Below are 15,152 nucleotides of genomic sequence, written 5' to 3' on the forward strand. Positions count from 1 at the left end.
TGAAATGCGGGACTCAGAGCAAAGTTGTTTTGTTTTTGTTTTTGTTTTGCCAGTGGATGTTCAATTGCTCCAGCACCATTTGTTGAAAAGACTATCTTTCTTTCATCAAATTACTTTTGCAACTTTGTCAAGTCAGTGGGCATATTTGTGTGGGTCTGTTTCTGGGTTTTCCATTGTTCCATTGATCTATGTGTCTGTCCCTCCACCATTACCACACAGTCTTAATTACTATAGCTATAAAATAAATCTTGAAATTGGGTAAATTTGTTCCTTCCATTTTATTCTTCGTTCACAAAATGAATTCAGCTATGTTAGTTCTTTGCCTTTCCATATAAATTTTGGAACAAATTTGCTATATGAACAACAACAGAAATCTTGCTGAGACTGATAGGAATTGCGTTAAACCTCTATATCAGTTTAGGGAGAATTGACATCTTTCTATGTTAAGTCTTTCAGTCCATGAACATGTTAGTCTCTTGGTGTCTTTAGACCTTCTTTGATATCTTTCATCAATATTGTGAGTTTTCAGGGTACAAGTCCTGGACATGTTTTATTAGATTTACACATAACTATTTCTCTTTTTTTAACAATTATAAATGATGTTATATTTTTAATTTTTTGTCCATGTGTTCATTGCTAGCATATGGAAATACAATTGATTTTTGTATGTTTATCTCGTATCCTGTGACCTTGCTGAACTCATTTATTAGTTCTAGGAGTTTTTTGCAGATTTATTGGGATTTTTCTGCTTAGATAATCATGTAATCTGCAAGTAGAGACGGTCTCATTTCTTCCTTTTCAATCTGGTCTTGGAGATTTCTTTAAGGGAAGTTTTTTAAATTACAAATTCAATTTCTTTAATAGTTACAGAGCTATTCAAATTATCTACTTAATATTGAGTGAGGTGGGGTACTTTGTGTTTTTCAAGGAATTGGTCCATTTCATCTACATTGTCAAATGTATGTGTGTAGAGTTGCTCATCTTATTACCCATCTGATGTCTACAGAGTCTGTAGTGATAGCCCCTGTTTCATTCTTTTTTTTTTTTTTTTTTTTTTTTTTTTTTTTTTTTTTTTTTTTGCGGTATGCGGGCCTCTCACTGTTGTGGCCTCCCCCGTTGCGGAGCACAGGCTCCGGACGCACAGGCCCAGCGGCCACGGCCCACGGGCTCAGTCGCTCCGCGGCATGTGGGATCCTCCCGGACCAGGGCACGAACCCGTGTCTCCTGCATCGGCAGGCGGATTCTCAACCAATGCGCCACCAGGGAAGCCCCTGTTTCATTCTTGATTTTGTTAATTTGTGTCTTCTCTCTCCACTACTCTTCTGTTTTAAGTTTCATTGATTGTTGCTCTTTATTATTTGCTTGCTTTGGGCTTATTTTGTTTTTCTTTTTTTTCTTATGTAGTTTTTCTTTTTCCAGGTTCTTTAGGTAGAAGCTTAGAATATTAATTTGAGACTTTTCCTCTTTTTTTTTTTTTTTTTTTTAAGTGATACGCGGGCTTCTCACTGTCGTGGCCTCTCCCATTGCGGAGCACAGGCTCTGGACACGCAGGCTCAGCGGCCATGGCTTACGGGCCCAGCCGCTCCGCGGCATGTGGGATCTTCCCAGACCGGGGCACGAACCCGTGTCCCCTGCATCGGCAGGCGGAGTCTCAACCACTGCACCACCAGGGAAGCCCTCCTCTTTTCTTATATATGCATATCTTTCTCAGCACTACTCTGGCTGTGTACCACAAAACTTGATACTTTTTATTCTCATTTTCATTCAGTTCAGTGTGTTTTTTATTTCCCTTGGAACTTCCTTTTTGACTTATGAATTATTTAGAAATGTGTTGTTTAGTTTCCAAGTATTTGGAGATTTTCCTGTTATCTTTCTGTTATTGATTTCTAGGTTGATTCCATTGTAATCAGAGAACACAGTCTGTATATTTCAATCCTTTTAAAATTTTGAGGTTGGTTTTATGGCCCAGGATATGGTCTATCTTGGTTTCATGGGCACTTAAAAAGATTGTTTTCAGAAATTCCCTGGTGGTCCAGTGGTTAGGACTCAGTGCTTTCACTGCTGGGAGCCTGGGTTCGATCCCTGGTCTGGGAACTGAAATCCCACAAGCCATGCAATGTGGCCCAAAAAAGAAAAGACTGTTTTCTGCCATTGTTGAGTGGAGTGTTTCCATAACTGTCGATAAGACCCTGTTGGTTGAAGGTATTGTTGAGTTCTTCCATATCCTACAGATTTTCTTTCTAGTTATTCTATCAGCTGAGAAAGGGATATTAAAATCTCCAACTCTAATTGTGGGTTTGTCTATTTCTTCTTTTGGTTCTGTCAGTTTTTGATTCACATATTTTGCAGATCTGTTGTTTGGTGCATACACATGTAGGACTGCAATATCTTCTTGGTGAATTAACCCTTTGATCATTATATAATGCCCCTCTCTGCTTCTGCTAATTTTCTTTGCTCTGAAGTCTACTTTATCTAATATTTATATAGCCACTCTTGCTTTCCTTTGATTAATGTTCATGTGATATATTTTTTCCATCCTTGACTCTCACCTTGCCTGTTTTATTAGATTTGAAGTGACTTTCTTATAAAAAGCATGTAGTTGGGCTTTTCATTCACTCTGCCAATCTCTGTTTTTTAATTGGTATATTGAGACCATTTATATTTTACTCAGTTCTTGCTACTTTAGGGCTTAAGTCTGCCATCTTATTTTTGGTTTTCTGTTTGGTCTCTCTGTCTTTTTTCTCTTTTCTTTTTCTGCCTTCTTATGGACTACTTGAACACTTTTTAAATTCCATTTTTATGTGTCTGTAGTGTTTTTGAGTGTATCCCTTTGTATAGTTTTTCCAGTGGTTGCTTGCAGTATTATAGTGTGTGTGTGTGTGTGTGTATAACATCATAGACTACTGGTTTCTTCATTTTACCAGTTCAACTACAGAAACCTTACTTTCCTTTATGTCCCTTTACCCTCCCCCATTTATGACATAATTGTCTTTAAATATTTCATCTACGTACATTTAGAACCACATCAGACACTTATAATTTTTGCATCAACCATCAAACATAATTAGGAAACTCAAGAGAAGAAAGAAAACCTATTATGTTTATCCATATTTTTGTTTACCATGTTCCTTCTTCCTGATGTCCCAAGATTCCTCCCTCTATCCTTTCTGTTTAGAGAACTTTCTTCAGCTATTCTTTTAGGGTAGGTCTCTTGGTGACAAATTCTTTTAGTTTTCCTTCATCTGATAATGTCTGATTTCCCTTTCATTCCTCAAGGGTATTTCCACTGATATTTTTCTTTAAATCAATTTGCCTTCCATTAAATGTATTTAGAAAGGAAACATTGTGTTACTACCATAAATTGAAAACCTTCGTCGCTTGCGGTGAACAAAAGGTACATATCAAAACACATGGATGACTATTTAAAAGCACTTGAGTTCATTGTGTGTTCAATTTCATCTTGTGCACAACTCCAGTGGTGCTACATGCTGACCTCGCAGAATCCTCTGGAGGTGGGGACCCTTCCCACCTCCACCTTTCCCAGGGGTGTGGCAGCGCAGAGCAGCTCACTGCTCACAGGTCAGCCCAGTGCATCCCACAAGGGAGGGGCCTCTGTAGGGAAGAGTCAATCGCTGTTGACAGTGGATTGAGGCAGAGAACTCACTGCCAGTGTCCCCAGATAGTAACAGTAATTCCGCATTCTCTTGATTCTGAGACACAGCTTTTTCCGCCTTCCAGCATTTCTCAAGTTAAATGGATCTTAAAAATGGGTGTGGGGCTTCCCTGGTGGCGCAGTGGTTGAGAGTCCGCCTGCCGATGCAGGGGACACGGGTTCGTGCCCCGATCCGGGAGGATCCCACATGCCGCGGAGCGGCTGTGCCCGTGAGCCATGGCCGCTGGGCCTGCGCGTCCGGAGCCTGCGCTCCGCAATGGGAGAGGCCGCAACAGTGAGAGGCCCGCATACCACCAAAAAAAAAAAAAAAAAAATGGGTGTGTGTGTTTAATGTGATGAGTTTCTTTTTCCGCTTCCTAAAAGCTGCCATTAATTTTATGACATTTTAGGATCTAGAAAAATAGGGATTCGTCTGAATTATGGGAAATTGCTGTTTGGGGGGTTAAAAATGGTCAAATCTCAGCACTTTCCTTTGGTTCAACAGTATATTGGGATGTGTTATCCTTTTTAGCTCTCATAGCAACCTCACCAAGCAGGTAGTTTTAATCCACTTTGGAAGAGAATACCAAAACCCAGGGAGGCCGAGTCACTTTTCTAAGGTCACAGAGCTAGTGAGTGAGGAACCAGGACTGGGACCCAGTCCCATCTGTCCCCCTTGTCCATGTTTTTACCACTGTGTAGAACCCCCGCCTAAGCCACCTGAAAAGGACCTTTGGGATCAATCTTAGCACTCCTTTGTGAAGAAGAGAAAGTGTTTCAGTATCTGTTTAGGAGAAGAGTGAGGGGCTAGAGGAGGAGAGGAAGGATGTCAGCCCCAAAATCCACAGGAATCCATCTCAGGGGAGTCTCCTGGTAACCGTGGTGTTAGGAACTTGGCTTCATTCCTGTCTAGTTCTATGTAGCCGCATAGTTCCGAGTCCCGAGGGCCCAAGTTCACCCCACGAGCACACATATCCAGCATTTTCCTTGAGAAACCTGCATTCCAGGTCCCCAGCGGCACGCCAGTAACAACCGCTAACTGGCTGCCGTGTACATGAGCCTGGCCAGACCTACCTCTCCCAGCCCAGGCCTCCCAGGTCAGAGCCTGCATGCTGGGGCTAGCCTGCTCCCCCTGGGGCTTGAGCCTTGTGGCCCTTTGAGCTCAAAGCACCATGCTTGCCCTTCTGCCACGTGAGGCCACAGTGACAAGACAGACTCCTATGTGCCAGGAAGGGGCCCTCACCAGACACCAAATCTGCCGGTGCCTTGATCTTGGACTTCCCAGCTTCCAGACTGTGAGACATACATTTTTTTTGGTTTAAAAATCACCCACCCTATGGTATTTTTGTTATAGCAGCCTAAATAGACTGAGATGAGTGCACAGTTATCATGGAAATGTTTTACAAGAAGTTACATAAAAGTACAAACATTTGAGAGAATATTATTGTGGAGAGGGATTCAGTGGATTAAAGATATTGTCTTGAGTAATGGAATAATTTATTCACTCCATACCTCTACTTAATGCATTGTAAAACCTTCAATGTCATAGTTAGTAGAAAAGTGATAGCAGATGCTATACAAAAGCATGTGGACCCAGTTGCCATGATGTAAGAGAGGAGATTTGAGACTCTTTCTGGGAGACTTAAAATCAAATACAATTACATTGATGAAGTCACATGAAAGGCAGGGATCTCATCGAATTTCATTAATAAAGGAGATTTAAAAAAAAAAAAAAAAAAGCACCATGCTTAAATGTGTCGCTCAGAGGAGAGTGTCAGCATCTGTCCCGGCACAGCCACCCAGCCCACGCCCACCCGCAGAATAGAGTGAGCCTCAAGCTTGGCTAATTCCAGCCCCTGTCTTCAGGTTTGGGTCCAGAGCTAACTAAATCCGTAGGGTAGACCAACCCCACAAGAGTCATTAACTTACACGAATTACAGCGTGCCAGGGAAGCAGAGTGAATTATCCCAACAATCCCACAGTCTGGAGGAAGTGCACAGAAAAGGCCACAGAGCAGACACCTCGACAAACACAGATGAGTTCAAGGACACAGTGGTGAGTCTTCTCTCAGGGTTCCCATCTCTGAAAGAGAAGCAGCCAGAAAGCCTCGGAAATGGCAGCATCTTTGGTGCTGGCATCGGGCTTATCAACATCATCCTTCACACAGCGTCCAGCCCTCGGGGTCTAGCCAGTGCCTGGCACTTAGCAGATGCTCAATAAATATTTGAAGAAAGAATTCATGAATGGATGAAAGCATAGCTTAGTGCATGAGGGAAAGTTTACATTCATGAGAAACCTTTGGGGGATGAATGAGTCAAGCCTAGGGAACTGTTGATGACCCGTCTTCTTTCCCTTTCTCTCCTGAACTTCTAGTGCTTTCATCATAATGTTCCTATTTCCTCATTGGGCAGCTTTTAATAATAGACTTCATTTTTTGGAATGACTTTAGATTTACAGAAAAATGGAGAAGATAACACAGAGATTTCCCATAGAACCCCTCACCTGCTTCCCCCATTATTAACATCCTGCATTAGTGTGGTACATTTGTTATAATCAGTGAACCAACATGGATAAGTTATTGTTAGCTCACTACTTTATGCCTGTTTCCTCGGTTTTTATCTAGTGTCTTTTCCTGCTCCAGGACACCACGTTACCTTTCGTTGTCATGCCTCCTTAAGCTCCTCTTGGCTGAGACAGTTTCGCAGATTTTCCTTGTTTTTGATGACCATGACAGTTTTTGCGGAGTACTGGTCACATATTTTATAGGCTGCCCCTCTAGAGGAGAAGCAGCATTTGTCTCACGATTTAGACCGAGATTGTGGGCTTGGGAAGGATGACCACCGAGGTAAAGTGCCTTTCTCATCACATCAGGTGTACAGACTATCAATATAACTCATCACCAGTGATGATGACCTTGACCACCGGGCTGAGATTGTGTCTGTCAAGTTTCTCCACAGCAAACTTACTGTTGCCTTCCCATCACTTTCCAGACTGTGCTCTTTGGAATCAAGTCACTATATGCAGCCCTCACTTAGGAGTGGGGAGTTACGTGCCTCCCAGATAATTTTTAAGTGCTTGAGGATTGTCCCTTTGGAACAGACAGCCCTTGTCTTTACTTTCTCAGGTGATACAACACATAGTGAAGTTAGGAAGTGAGGCCAAGCTGTGAGTTCCTGGAGAGATGGGATCTTGCTCTGCTGCCTCTGTTGCCCCCAGTATGGCTCCTTTCACAGTGCCGGCCACCTCTTAGATGCTGAATAAGTACCTATTGAATTGAATTAAACAACTACCACCACCACCACCAAAAAAAAAAAAAAAAGCCCCACGAAGAGTCCACTGGTTGCTCAGGCTTCTCTTACGGGTCACGAAACCCAGGAAATGGATCTTCATTGCTTCCCCCGAGTTGATGAGATGGGCTGACTCACCAGCAAGGCTCCCAAGACAACCCCAGGTGCAGGTAGTGAGACCAGCACCATTCATCACACAGTCTGCACAGAGCATCTTGCAGGTCACAGGTCTCATCTTTCTTGTGATCTGCGAGTATTCACTGTGCGTCCACAGTGTGTCAGGCACGCTGGGGTCAGAAGGATGACAAAATAGGCAAACTCTAGATGAGCTGTATTAGTTTCTATTGCTGCAGTAACACATGACCACAATTTAGAGGCTGAAGACAACAGCCATTTGCTATCTCATGGTTTCCATTGGTCTGAAGTCCAGGCACAAGGTCTCGGCTGGGCTCTCTACTTCGGGTCTCACAGGACCAAAATCAGGGGTATCAGCAGGGCTGAGTTCCTTTCTAGAGACCTGGGAAGAATCCACCTGCAAGCTCATTCAGGTTTGGGTAGAATTCAGTTCCTTGTGGCTGTAGGACTGAGGTCCTATTTCCTTCCTGGGGGTCAGCTAGGGGGGGTCACATTTTGTTCCTAGTGTTGGGGCCTGCATTCCCTCTCAAGCTCACCACGTGGCCCCCCGCCATCTTCAAGCAACAGTGCATCAAGTCCTTCTCAGGCTTCCAGTCCCTCTGACTTCCACTTCTCCCCCATCCCTTCTGAATTCCTCTTCAAACTCTAATTTTAAAGGCTCATGTGATTACAGTGGGCCCACCCAGGTAATCCAAAGTAATCACCCCCTTTTAAGGTCAACTAGTTAGTGACCTTAATTACTCCTGCCAAGTCCCTTTTGCTCTGAAAGAGAACATATTCACAGGCGTGGTATCTCATGATATCACAGTCCCAGGGATTAGGGCACGCAGTCCTCTAGGGCACTGCACTGCCAACCACCAGGTGCTTCTCCAACATTAGTATGCATGGGAATCACCTGCAGAGCGTGTTAATGAGGATTTGACTCAGTGGGCCTAGGGTGAGAGTCTGCGTTTCTCGCAAGCTCCCAGGCAATACTACTGCTGCTGGTCGATGGAGCACGTTTGTGTGGCAAGGCTTTAGACCAAAGGAAACAAGTTTATAGTCCCCAGCCCAGGTCAAACCCAAGACAGAATTTCAATATATGAAACGTGTGGTTCTCAAACCAAAGGGAGCATCAGAGTCATCAGAAAACTTGTTAAAGTATTGACTGGTGGGCCCCACCCCCAGCCCACGTGAGGCTGAAGTCTGGGATGGGACCTGCGGATCTGCATTTCTAACAAGCTCCCAGGTGATGCTGTGCTGTTGGTCCAGGGACCACACTTTGAGAACCGCTGCTGCAGCCATGAGACAGTCACTCTGTGAGGGTTAAGTGAGAGGAGCAGGTAACACCTTTGGGTCATAAGGCATCATCTTTGAAAGCAGAATCCCTTTTTCTGTCCAATATGATTGCATCTCCTTAGGCACCTCTGTGGACCCCTTCTGAGGTAACATGGTGCCTTGCAGGATCAAAGGGTTGGGTTTTCTTTCCATTTGCTGAGCTGTAATCCCTCTCTTTCAGGAACACAGTGAAGTAGATTCAAGAATAAGGACTGCTAACATCATTAGTAGTCCCAAACCTATCTTTTAAAATTAAAAATAACATTTTATTGTTTTTATGACCAAAGCAACACTTGTTTATTATAGAAAATATAGATAAAAAGAAAAGGGGAGACATTGTCATCCCACCCAACGGTAGCTACTCTTTTTCCAGACCTTTCTTTATACATCCAAATATATATGTAGCATTTTACTTCCAAAAATACATGGTACAAATTGTGTTGTAACCTACTTTTCTTAATATACTGTAAATGTCTAGCTATCTGCCTCTGGTTTTTGCCCCTAGTTTCAACCCCCTTCACCCAGTAAAAAGCATCCAAAAAAATGCTCTGATCCCTGGGCTTCCTTCCTGCACACCTGCAGTTGGAGGGAGATCAATGAACAGCTCGGGCCCCAACGGGAAAGGAAGAAAGAACGTGAAGGGCAAAGGGTGGTCAGAAACAGGCTCCCTGAGCAACTGGGGCAGCTGTAGTTTTGCATCATAGAACTATTCCCCGCACACACGCACTCTTTTTCGGAGGAAGTGATTCAGCTGAGCACTCCTGGATCTGGAAATGCCTCAGCACCAGAATCAAATTCAGAAGAAAGCCGAATCAGGAGGATTTGTATCTTGGTCATGGATAGCACAAGCACAGGAGCCACAGGGCTTCCTGCTGCGATTTTCGGGATAATTACCTGCTGCTGGAATTTTGGAGAATTAATAAAGGTGTGTTTAGGGTGGAAAAACTTATTTTCCATCCTGTGAGTTACAAAACTTGTTTTCTAATGGATAGTAAAGAAATGATTGGAGCAAGAAAGGATTTCATTACAAATTAAACTTCCACCAACGGAACCTGCTAGAAATAGTGGACAAACGAAGCAAGCAAATCCAGGGCCTGAGGCGCAAAGTGAAAGAAAGTATGATGTCGGGGGAATTTCTCTGAGCATCTGCAGTAAGTCTGTGGGCTCCTCTCGCCTTGGGGGAGGAACCCATTGTTACAGCACAGCTCGGAGGAGTGCACAGCCCCCAGCAGTGTGAGCTGTTCTTTCCTTTCCACAGAACGAAGTGATCAGCCAGCAGCTGTGTGTCATCTTCACTCACTGCTACGGGCCCTACCCCATCCCCAAGCTCACAGAGATCAAACGGAAACAGACCTCGCGCCTGGGTGAGTAAGTGCTTCCGGGGTCCTGCCCTGCGCCGCCCTGCGCCGCCGCCGCCGTTGCTTTGTGATTTGAGGGCAGGGAGCAAGCAAACGCCCCCGTAAAAGAAGGTGGGAGCGTTGGAGGGCAAACGAGGTGGATACTGGAGTGAGGTAGGTGGAGATCGGGATATCACCTCTGTAATGCGATTAAACTGTTTGGAGAGCACACCTTGGAGGTGTGGACAAGGGAACTCGCCAAAATCTCATCTCTCCATTGAGTGTCTTTCTACTACCAGTCGCCGACAGTGACGGGCTGCCCGAGACCCTCTGAGCCCACGCACTGCCAGCAGCCAGGTAAAGTCCCAGAGAAGGCTGAGCTGTGCATGGCTGCTCTCCCCCAGCCTCCCCTCTAAGGAGTCCCTCCTCCCTGAGATGGAACAAGCTAGGGACAGTGACAGTACGGCAGTGTCCTCCTAATAGAAGTCCTGCAGGGAACTGGGAGGAGAGGCGAGGAAGTGTTGCCCCCTTCCCGTACCCCGTGCACACACACACGAGGGGAACGGAGCCGAGCTGAGGAGACAGGACACCCTGAACTTCCATCAGGGCAGCAGTAATCACTTTTCACCCTGCTTTGACCCTGGCGTTGAGCTGGCCACAGCAAAGCCCCTGACCTACTACTCTCTCAAGCAATCCCCGGGCCACCCCAGAAGGCACACAGTGTCATCCTGGTCAAAGCTGAAGAAAGAGAGGCTCTCGGAGGCTGCAGCATCAGTTCAGGTGGAACTGGAGCTTGAACCCAGGTCCCCCCAAAGCCACAATTCCATCATTCTCCAGTCCGGCTTCTGGGGTTTTCCAGAAGAAACCTTTCCATCAGGCACTGATTTCATTCGGAAGATCCTGAGTCTGCTTGCAACCTGGTTGATCAGCCTGGCAAGAAGGCAAACACCCAGCTGCCTTGAATCCTGAAACGTGAACCTTCTGTTGTGAGGGCCTGTCTCTCACTGCCTGGGGGATGATAAAATATTAAAGATAAAGGACTCCCTTTGCCATGAAGGTTGGGGACTTTCCTACTTCCTGTTTCCTCTTCCTATAAAGACCAGGAAACTTTGGAGAAATGGAAGCATCTGAAAAATTCCACCCTTTAGCAAAACGCCTACTTTTGAAACAGGTGAGCTAGTTTAAATTAGTGAAAAGGCTAAATTCATGAAACTGTTTTAAAGTATTTTTGTTCCTGTCATGAATAACCTGTTAATTTAAATGATACAACTTTTATGCTAAGATGAAAAACTTAGCAGTTGAATCAAAACTGTCTGGTTTTCTTTATGCCCATTCATGTAGGCAAACCAGAATGTACTAAAACTGCTAGTCGTTCTTACCTTGTAGAAAACAGGTGTTAATTAAAATATTATCAGGGCAACAAATTATAAAGATCAATCAAATTAACAGACTTTAGAGATTGAAGGTTACATTGCCAGGACACAGCAATAATCTCTGACAGCTGGTGCCTTACAAGACACCCTTGTTAGAGCAAACATTTGCAAGGCTGTTTCACTGATGCAGCATAAAATCTGCTTTCCTGTAGCTATAGGAGAGGAGGGAACATTTTTTTTCCTCCTAAACTTGCTGACATTTCTTTCACCAGCAATTAAAAGGGCCTGGTTTTCAGCCCAAGCATTGGAATCCCAAGGGTTATTAGCAGCAAGAGAATAAAGGCAGGCCTGAGAGGCTCAAAGTTCACAAGATGAAAGAAAAAGGCATAATTACTAATAAGTGGAATATGGAACATATAGTGTTTTGCATCTTCAATACAGCATTTCAAGCTCAGATAACTAAAGGTGGCCAAATAGTAGTTCCTTAGGAATCTACTTGAAAGGAAAGAGTAGTGACAAAAGTTCCAAACTGGCATCTCTGTAGGGCCAGGCAGGTCATAAAAATGATTGAAGTGAGTTTGGTGTAAGACGATAGGGAGTGGTGGGGACTATGGCAAACTGGAGAGCACATGCCTTATTTTTTTATAGTATGTTGTCCTCTTGCCCTCCCAGTGAATTCTGGGAGAGAATGGTAAAAAGAGCTAAAGGTAGGAGATATTAGCAATTTGGGAAGCAGGAGTGGGGGCTAGTTGAAAGTAGACAGTGGGAGTGAGAGAGACCCAGCAGAGGGAGGCAGGTGGCTGAGAAGAGGGAGAAAGTCACTCCAACCTGTTAACAGTCTTTAAAGCAAGTGGAGAAGTGTCAGTCAATGCTGGGGCCTTCCCCTGTAGCCTCTCTTCCCTTTACCTGGAGAGTTTTAGAAGTTTGGGTTTTGTTGTATTTTTTTTAATAAAAAAATTTTTTTTAAGATAGTGGGATTACAGGTGATTTTGACTTTATAATGCTTTTTTTGATATGTTTTAAATTAAAACTTTTATTGGCAAGAGGTGAGGTGGCTGTAGGTACGGACAGAGAAATACAAGTGGAGGACATCCAGGACCACCACCTGGGGCAAATCAGCCAAGAAGGCAAATTCTGGGTCCAAGTTACAGCAGGGCCTGGGCAAAATGGGGCCAGGCCAGGGGTTTGACTTACAAGCCGGGTGGGGTGGAGCCGTGTAGGGGTGCACGGGAGTGTTGGTGGATTTTCCCAGCGAGACAGAAGTGCTGAGCTGAGGACAGACTGACACCTTCTGTAGCCCCAGGAAAAATGGCCAAAATGACAGGCAAATCGGAGGATCCCAGTGCTTAGCAATGCAGGCCCTGGAGTCAGAATGTCTAGGTTCACATCCTGGCCTCTCCACCTGCCATTTGCTTGACCAAGTCACTGTGACTCCTGGCCTCAGTGTCCCCAGTTGCACACCTGACAGCCGTCCCTTTCTCCCAGGACTGAATGAGTTTACGCGTGTAAGTGCCAGCTCACACGGTGCCTGGCACATCGTGAGTGCTCAGTAAGTACTAGAGGACTCGTTGTACAACTAGTTATACAACTTCTTTATTCTTGGAGTTGAGGGCAGGGGCCTGGCTTGTTTGCCTCTGGCCCTGAGAAAAAGGCTTGGATTTCGGATCACCTGGAACGCAGCGGCAAGGGGACAGCTCTTCAGAACCACTTCGCTCCGGCGGCGGGAGGGCGTGGAGCTGGAGGAGGAGCGAGATGGGGTGGGTGACTTCCTTAGAGGCCAGGTGGGTGGATGGTCACCTTCCACACCTGACAGTCATCTGCACTTGGGCTGGGGGCGAGTCTTCTAAGGGGAAATGCTACTTTTAGTCGCGAGTAAGCTATGAAGATTTCCTACAAGAAACCGAATTTCAGTGATTTGAGTGTTCCTTTAACTGATTCTGTCTCCTGTTTGGTCACTTTCTCTCCAATGAGTATGTTTATCGCCATGGCCTCCCTGTCAGCTCTTATGGGCACTTTTCCAAAAGAGGAATCCAAACCTCACCCTTCTCTCCTCTAAAGCTACCCTCTCTCCCTTTCTTGTTCCAGATCCTCATTTCCTTAACAATAAAGAAATGTCAGATGTTACCTTTCTGGTAGAAGGAAGACCATTTTATGCTCACAAAGTGCTGTTATTTACAGCCTCTCCAAGGTATGTGTCATCAAGTTTGAAAGCGCTGAATTACGAGGGTGGCTATTACTATTCTCTGAAATTCAATTTGGGTGGTATCGTCACTGAACTGGCAGATTTTCTTCTCAAAATCAAGGATCCAAGAGTACAGGGCATTTGTACGCCATGTGCAGGCAGCATGACTCACAAAGACAAAAGGGGGAAGCCACCCAGGAGTCCATCAGTGGAGGAATGAATTAAAAAATACATAGTGTATACATATGTGATTCAGCCTTAGAAAGGAAGGCAGTTTTGACACATGCAACAATATGAATGAACTTGGGAACCTTATATTAAGTGAAATACGCTCGTCACAAAAAGACGAATACTGTATGATTCCATTTATATGAACCTAGAGTGATCAACTTCATAGAGACAGCAAGTAGAAGGGTGGGGCTGGTGGGGCTGGAGAGGGGAATGGCGGAGTTGTTTAACAGGGACAGGGTAAGTCCTGGAGACTGATTGCTCAGCGATGTGGGCGCACTTCACGTGAACGTTACACTTAAGAATGGTTAAGACAGGGCTTCCCTGGTGGCGCAGTGGTTGAGAGTCCGCCTGCCGATGCAGGGGATGTGGGTTCGTGCCCCGGTCCGGGAAGATCCCACATGCCGCAGAGCGGCTGGGCCTGTGAGCCATGGCTGCTGAGCCTGCGCGTCTGGAGCCTGTGCTCTGCAACGGGAGAGACCACAGCGGTGAGAGGCCTGCGTACCGCAAAAAAAAAAAAAAAAAAAAGAATGGTTAAGACAGTAAATTTTATGTTACATGTTTTTTAACCACAATTTGGAAAAAGAGCACAGGGCCGACACTAGCATAATCAGCAGCCTGATTATGTGGCTTAAGACAGGGCACCATTCCTCTAGGCAGATGGGGCACATACCGGGCACAGAGCTTCGTGAGCAGAGTGTGGATTGGATTGTCGCTCCCTCAGCCAGGTGTCCTTGTGCAGCCTGAAAGCTCCTACACAGCAGCGTTGAAAGGCCTGCTCTCCAAATGTCAGGGAACTTTGACATAAGCCACCCAAAGCACAGAGGTCCTGAACCTTACTTTTCCCTGACTCTGGAGTGACAGTAGTATAACACCGTCCCTGCTAGCTCTGCTACAGCCCTTGCTTCTCCTTTTGATTTGAGTAGAGATGGAGTTGACCATTTAGAACTGCATTATCCCGGGACCTGAACGGGGATCAGTGAAGGTGGGCAGAGAAGAAAGTGATGCTGAATGAGGAGAAGGCAGGCTGCCAGGGGGTGAGCAGAGGGTAAGGACACCGGGATCCAGGTCACTAATGAAGCGGTGTGGCCAACACTCCCTGGGTTCCTGAAAGCCTCCTGGCATCTCCAGTGTTCCCCCCAAAACCTAATACCCCAAATGTCTGCTTTGCCGCTGCAAGAAAAATACACTGTCCCTTGCAATGTTCTCGGTTGTGACACCATAGAAGAACTAGATCAGTATTGTACCAGTGTTAATTTCTTAGTTTCAACAAAGGTGCCACGGCTATGTAGGATGTAACATCGGGGGAAGCTGGGTGAAGGGCATCCTGGAACTCTCTGTATGATGTTTGCAACTCTTCTAAAATTATTGCAAATTTAAAGTTTAATTTCTAAAAAGAGACACAGCTTAGCTTATTTCTAAATGGATTGAGTATCCATGTGTTCCATTGACTGAGCCTCTACCCACAAGGAGCTTAGTTTAGTCAGTGGCAGGAGAATGCACCTAAAACCCCAGACAGAAGATCACCCACATAGGGAGATGGTTAGGTAACCCACAGATGTTGATTAAATACCTACAGTGCATCAGGTCCAGCCTGGCATAGGCTCTGAGGAGGCAGCAGAGGCAGAAATGGCAGAAGTC

At 45.2% G+C, this 15,152-nt stretch overlaps 1 protein-coding gene across 4 annotated transcripts in view; it reads left to right on the forward strand.

The window, feature by feature from the left end:
- Nucleotides 1–15,152, forward strand: part of ABTB3 (ankyrin repeat and BTB domain containing 3) — a 389,892-nt gene that overhangs the window by 356,232 nt on the left and 18,508 nt on the right. For all 4 annotated transcript variants that reach the window (XM_067010051.1, XM_059081993.2, XM_067010050.1 and 1 more), the window contains 2 exons: nucleotides 9,650–9,755; nucleotides 13,187–13,289. In XM_067010051.1, coding sequence (XP_066866152.1) covers nucleotides 9,650–9,755; nucleotides 13,187–13,289 — 209 coding nt within the window. The remainder of the gene's footprint in view (nucleotides 1–9,649; nucleotides 9,756–13,186; nucleotides 13,290–15,152) is intronic.

Source organism: Kogia breviceps, chromosome 12 (assembly GCF_026419965.1).
Source record: "Kogia breviceps isolate mKogBre1 chromosome 12, mKogBre1 haplotype 1, whole genome shotgun sequence".
Lineage (NCBI taxonomy): Eukaryota > Metazoa > Chordata > Mammalia > Artiodactyla > Physeteridae > Kogia > Kogia breviceps.